This window comes from Chiloscyllium plagiosum, unplaced genomic scaffold (genome assembly GCF_037043375.1).
Source record: "Chiloscyllium plagiosum isolate Xiang-an unplaced genomic scaffold, Cpla_swu_hap1 HiC_scaffold_47, whole genome shotgun sequence".
Classification (NCBI taxonomy): Eukaryota; Metazoa; Chordata; class Chondrichthyes; order Orectolobiformes; family Hemiscylliidae; genus Chiloscyllium; species Chiloscyllium plagiosum.
The window spans coordinates 6,917,723-6,940,607 of NW_028270185.1; the positions used below are offsets into that span (position 1 = coordinate 6,917,723).

At 44.9% G+C, this 22,885-nt stretch overlaps 1 protein-coding gene across 3 annotated transcripts in view; it reads right to left on the reverse strand.

Moving 5' to 3' along the window:
- Positions 1-2,142: 2,142 nt before the first annotated feature.
- Positions 2,143-22,885, reverse strand: part of relb (RELB proto-oncogene, NF-kB subunit) — a 63,690-nt gene continuing 42,947 nt past the window's right edge. The window contains exon 12 of one of the 3 annotated variants that reach the window (XM_043680824.2): positions 2,143-2,339. In XM_043680824.2, coding sequence (XP_043536759.1) covers positions 2,170-2,339 — 170 coding nt within the window. In that variant the 3' untranslated portion in view covers positions 2,143-2,169. The other 2 variants (XM_043680823.2, XM_043680825.2) reach the window with 2 other exon arrangements.

Genomic DNA, 22,885 nt, shown 5'->3' on the forward strand with positions numbered 1-22,885 from the left:
AGTATAAATATTGTTTTCCTTTTTCTTTGGTACTTCTTGTGAAATGTCCAAATGAATACAAATCTAAAAAGCTTCAACAATCAGTGTCCCTTTATCAGCGATATTAAAGTTCTGTACGGCCAAAAAACTAGTTTGGTGAAACTTGATCATTACTGAAAAAAGAGACAAGCTGTCATACCATTTTGACTTTCACTTGTCAGGTTAGAATGGCAAGAATGCCAAATCTGACAGTTTAAACCGGAATTGGCAAGTGGACTCTGATTGGTTAGAGGCATTATTATGGCAAATGTGCTAGGGAGCAGTTAACTGACAAGCTTTTGTTTAAATTTAAACCAGGCAAGTCTACTGTAATTGGTCAAAGTATTACCATGAGGCACGTGGCAGGGATTGGCCATCCACCATCTGTTTTGTTTAATTGAAAATATATGTTATATGGACAAGTCCTTTCTGTTTTCAAAGGGCAGGGCCCTGCATGTGAAAATGTGTAGATGCGAACACACCTAAATGAATCACACAGCAAACCCAACTGATAATGTTAACGTGGCTCTGTCTTTATGGGAAACATGGGATAAATACCAATAAAAACTGAAAGACCTGCGGACGCTGTAAATCAGAAACAAAAACAGAAATTGCTGGAAAAGCTCAAGCAGGTCCGACAGCATCTGTGGAGAGAAATCAGTTCTGAAGAAGGGTCACTCGACCTGAAATGTTAACTCTGATCTCTCTCCACAGATACTGTTGGACTTGCTGAGCTTTTCCCGCAATTTCTGTATTTGCTTCAGATATTATATCAGTTTCTCCTCCCCAGCTGTGTTTATATGCAATGTGTTTTTTTTCCTCTCTGGCTACATTCTATTTATGACATCTTCATCTCTGTTAACTCGAAATACTGGTGGGATTCCCCTGTTCTTGACATCTCATGCTTTCTTGACTGTAATGAATAGGGAACTGAATGGCATTTGTGAAAATAAAGACTTGCATTTATATTGCACATTCCAAAGTGCTTTATAACCTACGTGTTATCTTTGATGGGATGGTGTAGTGGTAATATCACTGTGTTAGTAATCTAGGGAGCTTAGTTTGGGGGATGTGGGTTTAAATCCCACCACAGGCAAAATTTTAAATTTAGTTAATAATTCTGGAATTGGAAGCTAACGTTGCCATTAAACTACCATCATTTGTTTAAAAAAATCTGGTTCACTAGTGTCCTTTAGGGAAGGAAAGCTACTGTCCTTACCCAGTCTGGCTTACATGTGACTCCAGACCCACAACAGGATTGTGTCCTGCCTAGCAAGTGGAAAGGTAGATAGGAATGGGCACTGAACAATGCCCACAGCCTCATGAAGAAAGAAATCACTGTTGTTGTGTAGGGAATGAAGCAACCAATTTTTGCACACAGCAAGCTCCCACACACTAGGTGAGGAACTGAAGAAGCATAGCTTGCATTTATATAGCACTTTCCACATCCTCAAGTCGCCTCAAAGCTTTTTACAGCTGATTGACTACTTTAGATGCATGATCAATGTTGCAGTGTAGGAACTGTGACAATTTGCACAGTAAGCTCCCAGCAGTGTGATAACGACCATGTGATGTTTCTTTAAGTTTTGAAGTTGAGGGATAAATATTGACCAGGGTAGTGGGCAACCTCCCTGTTTTTCTCCTTTTGTTGTGAAATATTTTGGTTCCGCTGGAGACAGCAGACCAGGGTCTCTATTTAATGTCTCATCTGAAAAGTGGCACCTCTGGCAGTGCAGCACTCCCTCTATACTGCACTGGGTATCTCAGCTTGAAGTTTGAGATTAAGTCGCCAAAGTGGGTCTTGAACCCAGAATTTTCTGACTCAGAGGTGAAGGTACTACCCACTGAGCTGTGGATTCATTGCACATTCAAGGTGACTTTGGAGACTGATACTTTGCACAATCTGTGATCAGCTTAGTGTACTTTAAAGGCAGCAGAGTGATTTTGCTATGTAGTTACTGCTGTAATGTAAGATGTGGTACCTGCCATACAGTGTGTTCAAATTCTTATGTTCAACAAAAGAACTGTGAGTCGACTCTTATAACAATAATATTCGTTTATTGAACATAATTAATATTAGAACACTAAAGTATACTATAAACTAATGAAAAACACTGCAAACTATGCTTTAACTTTGTACATCGTATACCGTCACACTAGGACATGGCTGGACTCCACTTGGTGATATCTTCTTCTTATTCCAATGGTCTTGGAGATGTCTTCTCTCTCTGTGTTATTCTCGATTTCCTGCACTGAGTGGGGTTTTGTAGCAATTCTTATCCTCCTGAGTCTTCGCGCCCTTTTCGGAGGACCTTGAGGATCTGCCAATGGATTGATCAGGTTCGATTACCCTGACTGATCAGACCCAACCAAGTGTTGGCACATTGGTGGCCCTTCAACTGTCTGTGTGAAGTTTGCACATTCTCCCCGTGTGTGCGTGGGTTTCCTCCCACAGTCCAGAGATGTGCAGGTCATGGTGGATTGGCTACGGGAAGTGCAGGATGAGTGGGATGTGTCTAGGTGAGATAGGGTTGGTGTGGACTCGATGGGCTGAATGGCCTGCTTCCACACTGTAGGGATTCAATGAGTCCTCTCTAAGGCAAGAATGTGGTAGGGATTTTAAAAAAAAGGTCTATTCTCTTACTCCTGAATTGGAACAACGCATGCTGAAATCCCTGAGTGAGAAATTTGTGTACAAATGTAGATATTCCCCACACCGTTAGCAGTACTGAGGGAGTGCAGAGTCAGGCAGTCACCTGAGGCTGGAATCAAGCCCAGGTCCCAGGCACTGTAAGGCAGCAGTGCTGAGCCACTGTGCTTCCACAGTATGTGCAGAAAATTTATTGTGTCGATCAAGAAAGAGAAACAGTGAATACCTGTGCAGCTGAAAAGAACAGCAAGGTTTATGTATTAATAGAGCCACTTAGGCCTGTTTTCTTATTCATTCATGGGATGGGGATATCGCTGGCCAGGCTAGCACTTATTATCTGTCCCTAATTGCCCAGAGGGCAGTTTAAGAGTCAACTACATTGCTGTGTTTGTGGAGTCCAGACCAGGTAAGGATGGCAGATTTCTTACCCTGAAGGACATTAATGTACCAGATCGGATTGTTCCCCCTGACAATTGACAGGTGGTTGTCATTAATTCCAGATGTTTTTCTTCCCCCCCCCATTCTGAATCTCTTCGTGAGTCAGCTCCTGGACCTGGCCATTAATAGGTCCAGGCAGCGGGTCATGGATGGGGTCGTTATGGCCGTTCCCCTCTTCCGCGGTTATGTTCGGGCCTGGGTGTCCCTGGAGATGGAGCACGCGGTGTCTACCAATACTCTTCGGCCTCCTTAAGGAGAGATGGGTATGACGGGGTGTAGGGTGCCTTATTTCCCCCTCCGATTCTGTTTTGATTTAGTCCCTGCCCTCCCCTTCACTTTTTCGTTCACATAGGCATTGCCGACACTGGCAATTCGGATGATTTTTTCTTCCTAGTGGTGGAGTATGAATAATGTTTCAATCATGCACTCAGTGTTTTCTCACTGCGCCCTAGACCTACACCCACAAGACGTGGGTGAATGGGAGAAATAAGCCCTTCCACTGTTTCACAGTAGCGTGGGGAAGGGAGAAAAAAGAAATATAACCAGAAGATTTTGAATCTCCTCAGTTCAGGGGACTGACTCCAAGCTGGCTGGTCACAGTCAGTGTATTGTGCACAGGTAAAGAAAAATATGACTTAGTGATGGGATACTGGCCTCTGTGCAGGTTATTTCAGATACCACCACAGCTGGATATGAACCTGGTCCCCAGAACATTACCAAGGTCTCTGAATTAATAGTCCAGCAACCGGAACACTAGGCCATCACCTCCCATTTGTTCAGCTTAATATGAAAGTAGTTTGCTGATAAGCTTACTCCTGTTGAACTGCTGCTCCAAGGCACTGGTCTCTGCTATTGTATTCGTGGGTCACTGCCTGGGAACCACCATCAACTTGGCCCAAAACTGTTGGCATGACGATGGGAAAGCAGCCAACAAGGAGGTCAGTAATCAGATTGGAATGCTACCAAGTTCCATTTGTTCAGTGTGGCTTGTGAACAGATAATGCAGTGCGACAATCTATTGCCCACCCCCATGTCTGGTCATGATCATGTTGCTGTTTTGTGGGAGCTTACTGTGTGCAAAGTTGGACTGCCGTGCATAATCCTCCATTACAGCAGAGGCTACACTTCACGAGTCACCTCACTGACTGTAAAGTAGTTCGCAACGTCTGGGGTTTGGAAGAAATGCGGATGCTTTCTTCTGCTGGCGAGGGGACAGGAAGGAGTTAACAAGCTGGGTCGCTGAAGGGTAATACTCGGCTTCCAAACAGCCCTGTCTGACTCAAGGCCGACCACAGACAATGGAAAAACTGAGAAAGGAAATCTCCTGACTCCCCCCACCGTGGTTTGAACAGCAGAGTTTGAAAAACCCACTCAAATCTGATGCTGTGTGGGTTGTTTGTTTGTGAGGGCACACTGTCTCCGCCTCTGCCCTGTTGAATTCTTGATAACATCAGCCCGGTTCCTCACTGTATTCATGTCGGCTGCACTGAAGTTTGATCCAGTCTGAGTCTTGTGTCACTGTGTTCAGCATTCCAGCTCCCCCCCCCCACCTTAAGTCACTCTCCCCCCACTCTTCTCTATACCACTGTTCCTTCACTGTTGCTAGCTGTAAACACTGCATTTCTCTCTATAGCAAGAGTCTAAGAGTAGCTACACTACAGCAGTCATTCAAGAAGGCAACTCATCACCACCTTTTCAGGGGCATTTAGAAATGGGTAATAACTGTGGTCTTGCTTGTACAGCTGACATTCCATGAGCGAATAACTAAAACAATTTAAAAACCTATTCTTTTGACCAAGCCTTGGATTGCCACTCCTAGGATACACAACGATAAATTCTGTCTGGTCGCATCTTGGGCTGTGTTACGACCTTAAAGGTTAAAATCAGCTCCCTTCCTAACATCTCTGTGGGTGTACCTGCACCAAGGCCTGAAAGAACATAGCAGTGCAAGAAGGCAGCTCAGTACCTCCTTTTCAAGGGGCAGTTGGGGTCACTGAAATCTCTTGAACGAGTTCTGAAAAGGTGCTATGTAAAAGCACACGAGGCTTCGAAAGCAGTGCTGGCTCATTTTTGATCTGAGTGACAGCACGGAAACCACAAAGGGTTAATGCGCGTTAGGTTTCCGGGATTGTCTGTTGTTTTTTTTTCTTGTTGGTTGCTAAGATTCCCTAGATAATCAACCCTGTGGGGAATCCCCCCCCCCCCCTTCACTCTGGGGCTTTCCATGGGGTATCACTCTGGTCAGATGTTATTGAGGTGAGATGCATGAAACACAAAACTCCCTCCAATGAGCTGTTTCTTAGCAACCAGCAAAGCCTGAATCTTGTCTATGGAATTTATTACTAGTGCTCCTGTTGTGGAAATATTATCAATAACATCGACACTGGTTTATTCCCTCCCCCCAACACCCCACTCAGGGTTTAACTTCTCTTCCCCTCTCCCAGGAGTTTCAATCCTGCGAGTGCCATTGCTGCTTTCCTTTACCTTGCCCGCACTTTCACAGGGTCAGAGCTGGTCGACCACAGAGGGCATCACAGACCCTCCAGTGAGACAGGGTATGAGGAATTTGATGTCGCTCTGCTTCGCAGGAGCATCCACTTACCATTGTCCCCCATGCACCCCAGCTCACCTAGCTGTGTACAAACCAAATGGAGTTCTGTGGGATTTTGTACCACCATGATTCATGCATTAATTCAAACTGCACCTTTCCCTCAGAACCTTGAGCTTTTCCAAACCACGTCAAGGCCCATTCACTTCCTATCCCATTTTATTGTTCCCCATTTTTAATGTTGTTGTCTTCGTTCAAAATCCCTCCCCTTCTCAGTACCGTCCACCAGGATCGCTCTACTCACAGAATTCTTACAGTACTGAGAGAGGCCATTATGGCCCATCGAGTCTGTACCAACCTTCCCACTCAGACCCACCCCATCCCTGTTACCCTGCATTAACCATGGCTAACCCACCTAATACACAACAATTTACCATGCCCAATCCGCCCTAACCTGCACATCCCTGGGCACTGTGGGACAATTTAGCATGGCCAATCCACCCGAACCTGCACATCCCTGAACACTATGGGACAATTTAGCATGGCCAATCCACCCAAACCTGCACATTTCTGGACACCATGGGGCAATTCAGCACGGCCAATCCACCCTAAACTGCACATCCCTGGACACCATGGGGCAATTTAGCATGGCCAATCCACCCGAACCTGCACATCCCTGAACACTATGGGACAATTTAGCATGGCCAATCCACCCGAACCTGCACATCCCTGAACACTATGGGACAATTTAGCATGGCCAATCCACCCTAACCTGCACATTTCTGGACACCATGGGGCAATTCAGCACGGCCAATCCACCCTAAACTGCACATCCCTGGACACCATGGGGCAATTTAGTATGGCCAATCCACCCTAACCTGCACAGCCCTGGACACCATGGGGCAATTTAGTATGGCCAATCCACCCTAACCTGCACAACCCTGGACACCATGGGGCAATTTACCACGGCCAATCCACCCTAACCTGCACATCATTGGACTGTGGGAGGAAACCAGAGCACCCAGAGGAAACCCATGCAGACACGGGAAGAATGTGCAAACTCCACACAAACAGTTGCCCAAAGGTGGATTCGAACCCTGGTCCCTAGCGCTGAGAGGCAGTAATGCTAACCGCTGAGATAGCGTACCTCCCCGCCAGTTGCAGCTTCTTGAAAATCCATGATTTTAATTGCTGCACCATTGGCAATTGTGGCTGCCAAGGGCCTAAATTCCGGAACCTCCATCCACAAACCTCTCTGTATCTCTGTACCTGTCTCCTCCCACACTAACCCTGTATTCCTTTGTCTATTGTGAGCCTTTTAAATCTATCTTTGACGTTGGGATATTGACGGGGTAGATTGACAATCCCAGTTCACGGGCCTGCGTACCTAACCTAGGCCTACACTCCAGTGTGATTCTGTTCGAATGCTGCCCTGACCTCTGGGTGAAAAGTCAAACTGAGATCCTGTTTGTCCCTTCCCGTGGAACTGTTCCAAAGTATGGGAAACTCTCTGATGTTTTGGCCAATAATCATCCCTCAACCTACACCTTTGGGCCGATAATCATTGTAGTTAGTGGGATCTTTCTGTGCATCACTTGGCTGCTGCATTTCCTATGACGGTGGCTATGCTGCTATAGGAAGGATATTATTAAATCAGAGAAAAGATTTACAAGAGTGCTACTGGGATTGGATGATTTGATATGAGAGGCTGGATAGGCTGGGATATTTTCCATTGGAGCGCAGTAGATTTAAGTGGTGACCTTAGAGAGGTTTATAAAAAGGCATGGATAAGGTGAATAGTCAAGGTCTTTTCCCCAGGGTAGGGGAATTCAAAACTACAGGGCATAATTTTAAGGTGAGAGAAGGAAGATTTAAAAGGGACCTGAGGGGTAACCTTTTCACACGGAGGGTGGTTCGTGTGTGGAATGAACTGCCAGAGGTAGTAGAAGATGCAAGTACAGTTACAACATTTAAAATACATTTGGACAGGTAACATGGGTAGAAAAGGTTTAGAGGGATATGGAGACAGTGAGGTCTGCAGATGCTGGAGATCAAAGTTGAGAGTGTGTTGCTAGGAAAGCACAGCAGGTCAGGCAGCATCCGAGGAGCAGGAAAATCAGCGTTTCTGATGAAGGGCTCCGGCCCGAAACGTCGATTTTCCTGCTCCTCGGATGCTGCCTGACCTGCTGTGCTTTTCCAGCAACACACTCTCAACTTAGAGGGATATGGGCCAAACACAGTTTAGTTTGGGAAACCTGGTCAGCATGGACGAGTTGGACCAAAGGGTCTGTTTGCGTGTGGTATGACTCTGTGACTACAGTTCAGAAAGTATTCATCAACAGTCAAGCATTTTGGGGATGTCAGAGGTCATGCCAGGTGTCATATAAATGCAAGTCTTCCCCTTGAGTTTCTGATATATAGTGTGTGACATAGCAACGTAGGAAACAGGAACAAGAGTAGGCCGTTGGGCCCATTGTATTTGTACTGGAGGCAGTTCAACCCCACAGCTGAGGGGGTTTGTATTATGAAGAGAGATTGAGTAGTTTAGGCCTGTACTCTTCGGAGTTTAGAAGAATGAGAGGAGATCTAATTGAGATATAGAAGATGCTAAAGGGGATTAACAAACTAAAAGAAGAGAGGAAGTTTCCTCGTGTTGTGTCAGTCGAGAATGAGAGCTCATAATTTTAAGATGGGGCAGTGGTTTTAAAACAGAGGTGGGGAGAAATTTTGATTTGAATTATTATTGTCACGTGTGACTAGATACAGTGAAAACTTCCGTTTTGCGTGCAATACCGGCAGATCATGCCATATAAAATGCAAAGGGTGATAGAACAGAGCAGGGAATACAGTGTTACAGCTGCAGAGAAAGTGCACAAAGAGCGAGATCAACATTAAATGCAAAATTTGAGAGGTCCATTCAGAAGTCTGATAACGGCGGGAAAGAAGCTGTTCTCGAATCTCTTTGTGTGTGTAGACAAACATATACCTTCTGGCTAACAGAAGAGGATAGATCATGAATCAGTGGAATTCATTACACCAGAGTGTGATTGATGCCAGGACATTGAGTAAATTTAAGGAGGAGATCGACAATTTTTTAATGAGTAATGGGCCAGGGGAGTGGGCAGGAAAGTGCAGTTGAGACTGAGATGAGATCAGCCAGGATTGTATTGAATGCTGGAGCAGCCTACTTCTGCCCCTAGTTCTTATGATCTTGTTGATATATGCTTACGTTCACAAGCCTGTCCAGCCATACAATAAGATCATGTCTGATGTGCCGCAGGCCTCCCGTCTGTTGTGCTAACTCCTCAAAGCCCCAGTATTTCAAAACTCTTATCCACATCCTCTTTAAATGTTTTCAATGATCTAGCCATCGCAAACTTCTGGGACAGAGAATTCCAAGATATTCATGACCCTGTGGGAGTAAACATTCCTTTTGTACCTCAGTTTGAAGTGAGTGTCCCCTTATTTGTAACTATGTCCCCTAGTTTGAGATTCCCCAATTAATGGAAACATGTCCTCACCATCTTCCCTGTCAGCGCTCCCCTCAGAATCTTGTATCTTTCCATAATAGGGTAGCCATGTGACCTCATGAATGGCAAAACTCCCTGATGCTGTTGCTATGGCTCCCCCCATACACACCTCCAAGGGGGAGCCAGAGCATGGGAGTTGGGAAGGGTTTGTTCTCAATACAGCTCCTGATGCTGTTGAGGAATCTCGGCCTGCAACAAGTCTATAAGACCTCTTCCTTGTTCTATAATCCCTCACGTTCCTTGTCATCTGTTTGTTGTTCATTGATGGGGTTTGAGATTGGGTATAGTTAAAATTCTCCACTGCACTAGCCTGGCAGGAAATGACGTGGGATCTGTACGTGCATTGTGAGGTGAGAGCTCAGATCAGCATAGAATCTGTGTTGCTATGACAACAGATTAATTAGCCCAAGACCTTGTTACAAAACAGTCGCTCAGCTTTTATTTTCCTGTATTCTTATGAGGCATGAAGGTGTCACTGGATTTATTGCCCGTTCCTAATTGGCCTTTGAACTGGTTGGCCCTCTGGGCTATTTCAGAGGGTAGTTTAGAGTCAACCACGTCGCTGTAGGTCTAGAGTCACATGTAGGCCAGACCGAGTAAGGATGGCAGATTCCCTTCCCTAAAGAGGGACCCAGATGGATTTTTACAACAATTGACAATAGTTGCAATTGGTTTCATTTCCAGATTTTACTCAATTCAAATTCAGTTTTTACCACCCACCATGGAGAGATTCAGACCATAGCCCCCAGGACACTAGCCTGGTGCTGTAGATTACTAATCCAGTGACAATATTCACATCACAGCCCCATAAATGTTTAAATTTGCATCTTGCATTCTGCTTACAACCATTTTGATTTGTGTTTTATTACCGGTGGTTATGGTGTACAAGGTTATGTAACAGCACTGTTTGAATACTGAAATGTTTTTGATTATTTATTCATTGGGGTGTGTCCTGATGAAGGGCTTTTGCCCAAAAGGTCGATTTCGAAGCTCCTTGGATGCTGCCTGAACTGCTGTGCTCTTCCAGCACCACTAATCCAGAATGTGGGTGTTACCAGCTGGCCCGGTATTTACTGCCTGTTCCTAATCGCCCTGGAGAAGGTTGTAGAGAGGAACTGCAAAATTAAACCGTTCCCTTCCACATTCCTCCGACAAATTGACTGATTAAAGATTGTGGAGGAGCTGCTGTTGGACTGGGGTGGGTCAAGTCAGAAGTCACACAATGCCAGGTCATAGTCCAACAGGTTTATTTGAAATCACAAGCTTTCAGAGCGCTCATCGTTCATCAGGCTAAGTCACCCGGTGAAGGAGCAGTGCTCCGAAAGCTTGTGATTTCAAATAAACTTGTTGGACTATGACCTGGTGTCGTGTGACTTCTGATTAAAGATGTTTCCATGAGGATACGTCAAGGGCTGTTTTATAATCTCCGACGTAAAGGTGCCAGGCTCCTGTGTAAAATCTAATGCAACCCTGCACAAAAACCACAAATCAGAGCAATTGTAAACAGAGTGTTAAAAGCTGGGTATTTGTCAAGAGCTAGAACTCAGTGCATTGGGACAAGGAAGTGTTGCCTTTGCTTTCAGAACGTGTAGTAGCTTGTGTAAGATTGGGAAAGTCTATATAATTTCAAACAAAAAGCTAATAAGTCTTTATATTTAGAAACATTGGATGCGCAGGATTAGCTCCAGTTGTTCAAAGTCCTGGTTGGACCACACCTGGAGTTACTGTCACAGCTCTGTGCCTCACACCTTAGGACAGCAGGGAGCGCAACAGACATTTAGCAGGAAGGCACAACAATGTGTCTTCTTCCTCCGGCAGCTTGAGAAATTCAGCATGTCCATGAGGACCCTCACCAACTTCTACAGCTGCACCATAGGAAGCATTCTATCCAGGTGCATAATGGTCTGGAGCGGCTACTGCTCCGCCCAGGATGGTAAGAAATCACGGAAAGTTGCGTACGTAGCCCAGGCCATTACGAAGCCAACCTCCCATCCAGTTACACTTCTCAGTGCTGCAGAAAGGTTGCAAATGTCATCCAAGACCCTTCCCACCCCAATAATGCTACCTCTTCTGTCAGGCAGAAAATACATAAGCCTGAACACACGCACCAGCAAGTTCTAGGACAGCTTCTTCCCTGCCATTAATTAACTGATGAATGGATATCTCTAATTCCAAATAATGTTGATCTTGCTTTGCGCACCTCCTGTTCAGTTGTAATCATGTACACCTCGCTCTAAGCACCTTATGATCTGTATGTCCTTGTGTGCTACAATCTGCCTTTCCTGCTTGCAAAACAAAGCTTTTCATTGTACTTAGGTACATGCGACTACAATAAACCAAATCAAAAAAATCAAATCAAGGATGGGAAGTACTCTTCAAAGGTGTTGAGGTGAGATTTTACAAACTGTGATTGAATTCACTGGAATTTAGAAGATTGGCAGGTGATTTGACGAAAGGGGTTGACAAAGAGAAATAATTTCTGTTATTTGTTTGGGTGGCTCCAGGACTTGGGGAGAGCAGTCTTCATTGAATAGTGGAATGGACTTAGAGTCGTAGCGATGTACAACATGGAAATAGACCCTTCGGTCCAACTCGCCCATGCGACCAAATATCCTGATCTAATCTAGTCCCATTTGCCAGCACCTGGCCCATATCCCTTTAAAGTCTTCCTATTCGTATACTTATTCAGATGCATTCCATTGGGCTGAATGGCTTGCTTCTGCTACTATGGGTCAGATCCAGAAAATTTCACAAGGGAAGTTAGGAAACATTTCTCACAGTAGAGATCTGGAACTCTCTTCTACAACTGATCAGTTATTATTTTTAAAACCAAAGGTTTGGCAGGATATTGACAATATCTGGTAAATGGAGGTCAATTAGAGCTCAGCCATAATCTTGTGGAATTGTGGGCTGAATGGCTTCCAGCTATACCCAACTGCACTATTGTGACATGTTATAACCAAATGGAGAGCTGTTTGTGATGATTTGTCCTTGTTATGTCAGACATGTCACAGTGGGTAATGTTTCTCATGACGATGTAATTAATGGCATGCAGAGGTGGGGGGGAGGGAACGACACTGATTGAGTCACTCCTTCAGAGCATGACGTGAGTTTAATCTGGAAATAATGTGTGATTGCCATCAGTTTTATTGCCTACGTTGCACCTAATAAAGCCTTAAAAATTGACAGCTTCAGAGAGGTTTGATAGCCAGATAAAGCATTTGCAGCAAGTACTGATCCAAACCAGCCAAACCTTGGGAACCATGATTTGGAGGGGCCAGTGTTGGACTGGGGTGGCCAAAGTTAAAAGTCACACACAACACCAGGTTATAGTCGGTCAAATTTATTTGGAAGCACTAGCTTTCAAAGTGCTGCTTCTTCATCAGGTGGTTGTGAAACCGGACCATAAGACACAGAAGTTATAGCAAAAGATTACAATGTCATGCAGCTGAAATGATATATTGAACAAGCCTAGATTAAGTCTTCCATCTTTTAGAATGGGTTTGCTAGTTTCGGTTCTTTAATATATAAGTCCAGAACTTCTTTTAAGTCACATTCTCAAGCTAACGTAAGGTTTTATAACAAAAGGTGCCATCTCAACTCAGACAATACATTTAAGGTGTGAGATTAGAGTCTGTCTGTATACCAATCTTGAGTCAGACTGGTTCTATTTCCAAAGTAGGAATTTATTAAATATTACATGGATTGACTACCTGCAGGATGTATGCTTTTTGAGCAAAATAGAAAGTATCTGCATATATAATTTTGCAAATATAAACTCACCCCCTAAACTTATATGTGTATGTGCGGGCATACACTCACTCTGTCTCTTTCCCCTGCACACACACACACACACACACACACAGAAGTTTATGGGGTGAGTTTATATTTGCACAATTATATTTGCAGATACCTTCTATTTTGTTAAAAAAATGCATAACCTACAGGCAGTCAATCCTTGTAATATTTTATAAATTCCTATTTTGGAAATAGAACCTGTCTGCCTTAAGATTGGGATACAGACAGACTCTAACTTCACACCTTAAATGTATTCTCTGAGCTGTGATAAAACCTTAAGTTATCTTGAGAATGTGACTTCAAAGAAGTTCTGAACTTACATATTAAAGAACCGAAACTAGCAAACCCATTCTAAAAGGTGGAAGACTTCATCTAGGTTTGTTCAACATATCATTTCAGCTGCATAACACTGTAATCTTTTGCTATAACTTCTGTGCCTTATGGTCCTGTTTCACAACCAACTGATGAAGGAGCAGCGTTTCGAAAGCTAGTGCTTCCAAATAAACCTGTTGCACCATAACCTGATGTTGTGTGATTTTTAACAACTTGGGAAATCATTTCTCACCCAGGTTCTGTGGCATGACCATCTCACGGCCTGGCGTAGTGGCCTTCCGGCATGGCGTCCTCTTAGCCTGACATGGTGGTCTGAAGTGATCTCCCAGCCTCTCAGTCCTCAAGGTGGAGCCTGGCACAGTCTGGAGCCAGAGCCTGATGAGGACTGAAAGCTAGGTGCCAGCGTGGTCTGTTGATTTGAACTTTCATTTTTGCTACCCTAGAAATTTTATTTCTCTATTGTCTAGGATCTTGTAACTAACGAAGCTGTGCCTGGGTACCTTTGTATCTAAAATGGTGCTGTAAGTAGCGATATATAAATTTTTCACTAGACTCATGTGACAATAAAGCCAATTCAATTCAGTTTGATCTCGGCCAGTGCTGCAGTAGTTCCTCCTTCAAACAGCTGCACTTCAATCAGGACCCATCTCCATCTCAAGAACACCAACCATGCAAACAGCACCTTCTTAAAAAGTAGTGACAGCTCACAGGAGCATCACTGGCTAACCGTAGCAAACTCGATTTCTGAGTAAACTCCTCTCAGGCTCCCTCAAGAGAGAGGGGACTCTTAGTGGGAAGGGTATTGAGGGAGGCTGGTGTTGGGAATCCAGAACAGTGATCCACAATCCCAGACCGAGTCGTCAGACCAAGATGAGGAGAAATGTCCTCGCTCAGAGTTGAGTATCTTTAGTTTTCTCTACCAGAGAGAAAGAGAGAGAGAGAGCTGTGGGTGCTCTGTCATTGAATGCAAAGATCAGTTGATTGCTTTGGGGTTCAAAGAGAATGAAGGGACATGGGTAAGGGTGAAGGATCAGCTATGAGTTTATTGAATGGTGGAGCAGGCTGGAAGGGACAAAATGCTTTTCTTCAGCTCCCATCCCTCAATAGGACCCACACATGGCCTCTGTTTGTTGGTGAAGATCATGAATTCTTGGTTCGCTGAGCAGGCTGGCTTTCAGTCACACAGCTTCCCGCACTTGCCACTTCCCCTCACCACCCTCCCACGACATCCAATGACAGTACAGTGCCTGGAGTGTGACATGCACATGTGGCATTGGGGTGTAAAATGAGATAAACAGACACAATCACTTTTTAATCAATATTTAATGTTCACATTCTTGCTCCAAGCAGCCAAGGGGAATTAACTAACACCTGTTTTACCACTGGAATTACAGTTCGGAAACTCCCGATTGTAGTTAAGTTAATTATTTATTTACATTACATACACCATATACACAGAATTTCACCTTCATTATCCAGGCTCACTGCAGCATCGGTTACACCAACTTGCAATTTATCTCAACTCTTGCAGAAATCCTTTTCTCCCTCCCTCCCTTCCACGGACCTTTCAAACCAACAAGTCAAGCTCCATTTGTCAGCTGGAACTGTATAGACTGGGAAAACCCCAGGATCAATTTATAGGAACATAGGAAACAGGAGCAGGAGTAAGCCATGCAACACCTCAAGCCTGCTCAGCGTTTCAATATATTCGGGGCTAGTCTTCAACCTCAACAGCATTTCCCCGCATTACTCCCACATCCCTTGCTGCCTTTAAGATCAAGAAATCCATCGATTTCCATCTGGGAAATGCTCAAAAAGACTGAACACCCACAGTTCTCCAAATATTCACCACCCTCTGAGCAAAGATAATCCTCCTGTCAGTGCTAAGTGGGCTACACCCCCCTCCCCCATTCTTGCATTAAAATAAAACAGATTATTTTTGTCCTCTCTTTACCAGACATGAAAACGGTGAAATTAAAAGACGGTTTGGCTCACAGTTCATTGGATAGGGTGAGTCTTTTCTTTTGCTATTTCATTGGCTCAATGTATCATAAAGACTGTTGTACTGGCTGATTAAAGATTTGAGCGTTTGGACAAGTTGGGTTGGGGTGGGGGGGGGGAGAGCATAAGTGACATGATACATTTAATTGCACTTGGCAAGTCTACACTGCCCCAGCTTCTGTTGAAAATCCCCTGGACTCTCCACAAGAACGAAACTCTCACTGGACATCTTTCCACAAGCATTGATCAGTCTTTGTTTCAATAAAGTAGCATTCCGTTCAATTCAAAACCATAACCTCAGCATTTTTCTATGACCACACTTGAGTCTGAAGCAACAGAGTCAATCTATCCTTTGTGGAATATTTATCATCTTTATCTGTAGATCACTGTAATCAACCGCACTGACATAACACCCTTCTGGGGCCAGTGGGACTTGAACACCCAGGTCTCCTGATTCAGAGGCAGGAACACTACCACTGTGCCACATGACTCCTCTGTTTTTATGTACAAATCCCATAAAAGTCACTTTGTCTAAACGGCTAATTCCACCTCAAAAAACCAAAAGAATTGCGGGTGCTGTAAATCAAACAAAAACAGAAATTGCTGGAAAAGTTCAGCAGGTCTGGCAGCATCAGAGAGAAATCAGAGTTAACGTTTCAGGTCCTGTTCGAAGGCAGTGTCACCGGAGCCAAAACGTTAACTTTAATTACACCTCGTTCCTCAACCGTGATTCGTTTCTCATCTATTGCACTGATAAAGGTCAGTCACCTGTCAGTGAGTCGACCTCATCGGTGAGTAGAACTGAGTCAGCATAGAATTCTTTCATGGGACATGGGCGTCACTGGCAAGACCACAATTAGCTCCCAGTCCTCGACTGACCTTAAACTGAGTGGCTTGCCAGGCCATTTCAGAGAGAAGTTCAGAGTCACATGTAAGGCAGGCTGGGTAAAGATTTCCTTCCCTAAAGCGCATGGAGGGAAGCATAGAGTCACAGAGATGTACAGCATGGAAACAGACCCTTTGGTCCACCCCGTCCATGCCGACCAGATATCCCGACCCAATCTAGTCCCACCTGCCAGCACCCGGCCCATATCCCTCCAAACCCTTCCTTTTTTTTTCACAACAATTAATGGGATTTGACGTCGTAACCCCAGAGTAGGAGCCGAAATGTTTAAGCCAGTAACAGTCACCACTGTGCCCACCACCCCCCTAAAGAGGAAGGGGTGTAGAAGTAGACATTGATACTGGACAAAGAGTTACCTGCCACCCGGTAACCAATGGAAATCTTACATAAACCCATTTAAGGCAAAGCGAGGATCAAGAAAGCCAGAGAACATTGATGGCTTGTGTCTGTATTGGACACTTTCTTCACTTTTCCCTCGCTGTGTTTTATTTAAATTGTGCCGTTACCGTAATAAAATGACCTACATAGGAGGGCAAAGCATAATTAGACAGCAAGTCACAGAAATATTGGGGCAAATGACCAAATAGTATGGTTATAGAGGAGAGAGAGGTAGAGGCAGAGGCAGAGAGACAACTCCAGAGTTTAGAGCACAGATCTCTAAAGGTGTGGGCGCCGGGGCGGGGGAGGGATTAAATCAGGGATGTTCCAGAGGCTAAAACAGGAGTGCGGAAAACTCGAAGCTGGAGGAGAAGTCACGGTGGTGGGGGACAAGGGCACAGAGGGATTGGAAAACTAATGACAAGGATTTTAAAATCCAGGCACCATGTGACCCAAGAGCTAGCCCATGTGACCCATCAGCAGTGGACAGAATGAACAGAACTTGGTGCAAGTAACAATACCACCCAAGAGCTTTGGACAAGCCGAGGGTTCAGAGTTCATGCAAGCTGATCTGAGAGAGGGGATTAGAATTTGGAACAAAATATAAAACGAAGTTGAGAGAAAGATGGTTTGAGGAGGTAAGTGTTTGAAAAGCCTGCATCTGCTCCTTTGAACAGATTGGAAAGGATGGAAAAGTTGGCCAGTCCAAGACATCAATAAGCAGCCTTTGCCGCCTTCCGGAACTTTCCACCTACAAACAGGGCACTGCTGGCTCTCTGTTTCACAAATCACAGACAAAGCCACTCAGCACCATAGGAAATGCTAGAGTCTTTCAATCTGTCAGGAAAAGTTGTGAACAGACATGGGGACAATCCTTGAGACCACACAATCAGCTGGAAATAACAATCCTTAAAATGTAGACAGAGACATTCTTTTTAAAAAAAAGTTCAATAAGTACTTCACAGATAATAGGTGCATTTTCAGTTTCTCAACTTTCATTATAAAAATAAGAATGGTATTTGTTTTACTAAAAATTAACAAGTGAATAACAAGATCCCAAAGCCTGGATCCAAAATTCCACTGTCAGTGAACAAAAGGGCACTTTAAAGGGCATCTTAAGTATCAAGACATCTTCAAAATCTACATTCTTTTAATCTGCTCACAATTCACAATCTCCTCGTTTGTGAAAGGATTGTGGAAAGGTATGCAGGAGGGGAAGTGCTATGCCAGCCTTGTGCCCAATAGTCTGGCACCATCTCCTCCCCTTCCCCAGAGAAGTGGGGCTTGCACTGCCCGCTGTTGTCCCTGGAATGTCAAGTCTCTGCCTTCCCACTTCCTCACCAATACAGTGGGCTGCTCAGTGGTTAGCACTGCTGCCTCACAGCGCCAGGGACCGGGGTTCGATTCCAAGCCTGGGCGACTGTCTGTGGGGAGTTTGCACTGTGTCAGTGTGGGTCTGCTTTGGTTTCTTCCCACAGCCCAAAGATATGCAGGTTAGGTGGGCAGGCCATGCTAAATTGCCCTGCAGTGTCCAGGGATGTGTAGGCTAGGTGAGTTTGCCGTGGGAATTGCAGGTTTAGGACAGAGGAATGCCTCTGGATGGGATGCTGTTTGGACAGTCACTGTGAACTCGATGGCTGCTTCCACACTGGAGGGATACTATGATTCATCAATCTTTGATTGAAAGTCACATCAATGCAGAGATTACCAGGAGTTAAGAGGGCCGATTGCAAGGATAGCATCCTTGAGAGACTGTCCTCCCTTCACCTCATCCTTGCCTTTTTAATTGGCTTCCATGTGTACACATAATGCACAGTAAGGGATGGGGAGGCTTTTCAGGAGGGAACAGTGTTTGTGGGTTAACAGAATTTAAGGAAGTGAGGAGCCATAAGTTGTTTTTTTCCCCTCCTCACATGTTTGGCATGGAGTCAGTCCCACCATCGCCCTGGAGAAGGTCCACAGGACGGGGGCTCAGTAGTCGGCAGGACTTGGAAAGTAGTCATGGCCATTAACGGGCGAGACTGGGAAAGGGTGGAGGGGAAGTCAACTGAAGACACAGGCGTACGTCAAGTTGGGGTGGGAGGCTGTGTAGGGCAGTGGAGTGCGCTGTCCTCTCAACCCACCCCTTCCTGATGACAACAGCCCTCCTACATACACCATCCCCCTCCCCACCGCCACCCGCCCCCTCACCCACCACCCCCCGGTATTCTGACCCAACAGCGAGCGAATCAGCACTCAGCCCTTGGATCCTGGCTGCTCATTGGGCATGGCAATACTGCTGCCCAAGATGGTGGACAGTTCCTCACTGCCATTGGCAAAATCCATGTTCAGCATGTAATTGTCGAGGTCCCCGTCTGCTGGAGCCATGGGGAGGTCTTCAACAGGTGGCAAGACGTTGTAATTCGTGTCAAAGGTGGCACCCACGCCCTCGGGTTCCCGGCACTTCCGCAGCTCCTCCAATTGGCTGTAAAATCCGTAATTAGTCGTGTCCAAAGGCTCGTCTTTCATGTAACATTGACTGTATGGGTCATCCTGCAAATCTTCCAGGGAATTGTCAGTGTAGGGCACAGCAGTCGCATAATCTTCCTGGGTGTAGCAGTTCCAGGGTTTGGTCACCGGATTCAAATAGAGCTGATCCTCCTCATGTTGAAAATTATAACCAACGTCCATGTTAGCCGGGAATTGGAAATCTGTCGTGAGGAAAATCAGTCAAATCACAGAACTCCTCAATTATTACAGTGCAAAAAGAGGCCAATTAGCCCATCATACCTGCACTGGCTCTTTCCCCTAGTGCCAACATTCTGTCTTTTCCTGCACGCCATTTCTATCCAAAAAACCACCCAATACCCTCCTGACTTGAACCTGCCTCCCCCACATTTCCAAGCAGTGCAGTCCAGACCCTAATTACTCACTGAGTGAAAAAAGTTCCTCACATCACCCTTGCTTCTTTTGCACATCATTGAGTCGTCGAGTTGTGCAGGACGGAAACAGACCCTTTGGTCAGTCTCATCCATGCTGACCAGATATCCTAAATTAATCTAGTCCCATTTTCCAGCACTTGGCTCATATCCCTCCAAATCCTTCCTATTCATATACCCATCCAGATGCCTTTTAAATGTTGTCATTGTACCAGCCTCCACCACTTCCTCTGGCAGCTCAGTCCATACACGCACCACCCTCTGCGTGAAAAAATTGTCTCATAGATCCTTTTTAAAATCTTTCCCCTCTCACCATAAACCTATGCCAACTAATTTGGACTGCTCCACACTGAGGAAAAAAACCTATTCATGCCCTTCATGATTTAATTTTTTTTTTTAAAATGAGCAGGAACAGCTTCTCCCTATCTATGCAGACCCCTTATGATTTTGCAAACTGCTATGAGATCTCCTGTCAGCCTTCCTTTCTCCAAGAGAAAATCCCTAACTTCTTCTGTCTATCCTTATAATTGACGTTTCTCGATTTTTCCAAGTCAGGATGGTGAGGGGCTCGGAGGGGAACTTGCAGGAGGAGGTGTTCCCATATGTCTGCTGCCCTTGTCCTTCTGGATGGAAGTGGCCATGGGTTTTGGAAGGTGCTGTCTGATGTTACTTGGGGAGTTGCTGCAGTATGTCTTGCAGATGGTACACACTGCTGCTACTGAGTGTCGGTGGCAGAGGCAGTGGGTGTTTGTGGGTGTGGTGCCAATCAAGCGGGGGCTGCTTTGTCCTGGATGGTGTTGAGCTTCTTGAGTGTTGTTGGAGCTGCCCCCATCCAGGGCAAAGTGGGGAGTATTCCATCACCCTCCTGACTCTTGCAGAACAACGTTCTTGCTCCTGTATTTAAATCCTCTCACTATGAAGACCAACATACCATTTGCCTTCTTCACTGCCTACTTTCAGCAGCTGGTGTACAAGGGACACCGAAATCTTGCTGCAAGCCTGGAACTATACTTGTACTTCTGTACTCTCTCCAGTGCATTCATACGTTTCCGATAATGTGATTCCCACATACTCCACCTCCCTGGAGTTACAAACTCTTTTTTTAAAAAATAAATAACGAGGGGGACAAAAAAAACAGAAAAGTCCCCTCCTGGAGAGGAGGAGCCTCAGCTAATGAGGATAGATTATGGAACTAGGTCCACAAAAGTATCTTATTATCACACTGGCGTTGGTGGGAATGTGCCAAGTACCCATTATAATAGTGACTGCACTTTCTTCATTGGTCATTGAGATGCCAAGGGATCTAGTGATCCCCCCATGGCCCTCTAAATGTGATTTTCATTGTACTGTCAGTTATAGGGGATCTCCGATATTGGGCAACAGTGACATCATCAAACAGGCTAAGCAACCAATCATAATGGCGAATTCCAAAGGACAACTAACCAGGAAGTAACAAATAGGCTTTGCAAGTGTGGGCCCTTTCACTGTTGAGCAGGATCAGTACCCAGAGCACAAGAATTTCAAAAAGAGTCAGGGGGGAAGATACGGGATACTTTAAAAACAAACACAGCAAAACAGTTAACAAAAGTTTTGATCCTGCTGCTTGAAAAGGCAATGGGGAAAGATTCAAAACTTCGAAAAAAATGTTGCTATATACAAGCTGTTTACATAAGCATGTAACTTCTAACTCTTAATAACATTAGATTCATATATGGCAGATGCAGGCTTTAAAAAGCATAATAAAACTCATGCATAAAGTTTTGACACAAACCAGATCATATTTCTAGATTTCAAACTATCCTTTTTTGCAATACATTGTTGAGTGGGGTTTTTGTAGGACAGTTCACCTCTTCAGCCCCTGTTGTCATTTTCAATCAGTTTCAGCATCATCATCGTAAGTTTATTAACAATATTACACAATATATTCTTCACCCAGAGGGAGGTGGGGGTCTGGAATGCACTGCCTGGGAGGGTAATTGAAACAGGCATATTCAAAACCTTTAAAACATACTTGGATGAACAATTACCATTCAAAGCTATGGACTTAGTGCGGGAAAGTACAACAAATGTAGATAGTAGCATATTTTGGCAGTACAAACTCGATGGGCTGAAGGGCCTGTACTGTATGATTTTATCATAGAATATTTTATGAGTTACGTGTTCAAATTATATTTAGCTTGCTCATATGTTGCACACATCAAAAATTATTAATGGTTAAAGTTGCACAAAGATGTTACAAAGGAGCTGTCCTCGATGGAAGGGGCAATAAAATTATGGGATGGTGGTGAGAGAGTAGGGGATGTCGGAACAAATTGGACTGCTCTTTTAATGAACTGGCACTCAAAAGATGGGTTGAATGGCTTCCTTCCGTACTGGAAGATCTTCCAAATTAAGTCAATTTTCCTAACTCCCTGTTCCGAGTTTAGATTAAAACATAAAGGAGAGAGAATTTTAACGTATTCACTCTGGAACATTTTAACGTATGCATTCTGGAACATTTTAACGTAGGCACTCTAGAGCATTTTAAAGTAGGCACTCTAAGCTCCAGTGAACAGTGGCTTGGAGACATTGGTTATTCAGATTTTTTTTCATGGTCACAGCCAGAGTTTGTTGCTGACCCAAATTACCCTACAGAAGGTGATGGTCAGCCATCTGATTAGATTAGATTAGATTACTTACAGTGTGGAAACATGCCCTTCGGCCCAACAAGTCCACCCAGACCCATTCCCCTACATTTACCCCTGCACCTAACACTACGGGCAATTTAGCATGGCCAAGTCACCTGACCTGCACATTTTTGGACTGTGGGAGCACCCGGAGGAAACCCACACAGACAGGGGGAGAACGTGCAAACTCCACACAGACAGTCGCCTGAGGCGGGAATTGAACCCGGGTCTCTGGCGCTGTGAGGCAGCAGTGCTAACCACTGTGCCATCGTGCCACCCACGTACTTGGACCACTGAAAACCACTGCAACTGTCTGGAATGAAAACCAAATGGATCTACTTTTCAAAAGGTTCTCCTGCACAGTGGCAACAGCTGAAATTGGCCTCAGCGCCCATAGATTGTGGGTGGTGGGGTGAGGGAGGTGGTGGGAGTTGCTTGGCAGGGCAACCCAGGACATCCCACTTCAAAGGGAGGGAGATTTGAGAATTTGATTGAGGTCAGAATATGGTCAGTCTCTTAGAGTGAGATGTATGGAAACATCGGATGAAAACACGGCTGATTGTGACGTTCCGAAAGCAATTCCCCCAACAGAAAGGGAAGGTGGGAATGGAGAGCTCACTGTCCTTGCGAAAAGTGCTGTGGATGCTGCTGGAGCAAATCAGAAAGACTGAGGCCAAAAGAGTCTGGTTGGGCAAGAAATATG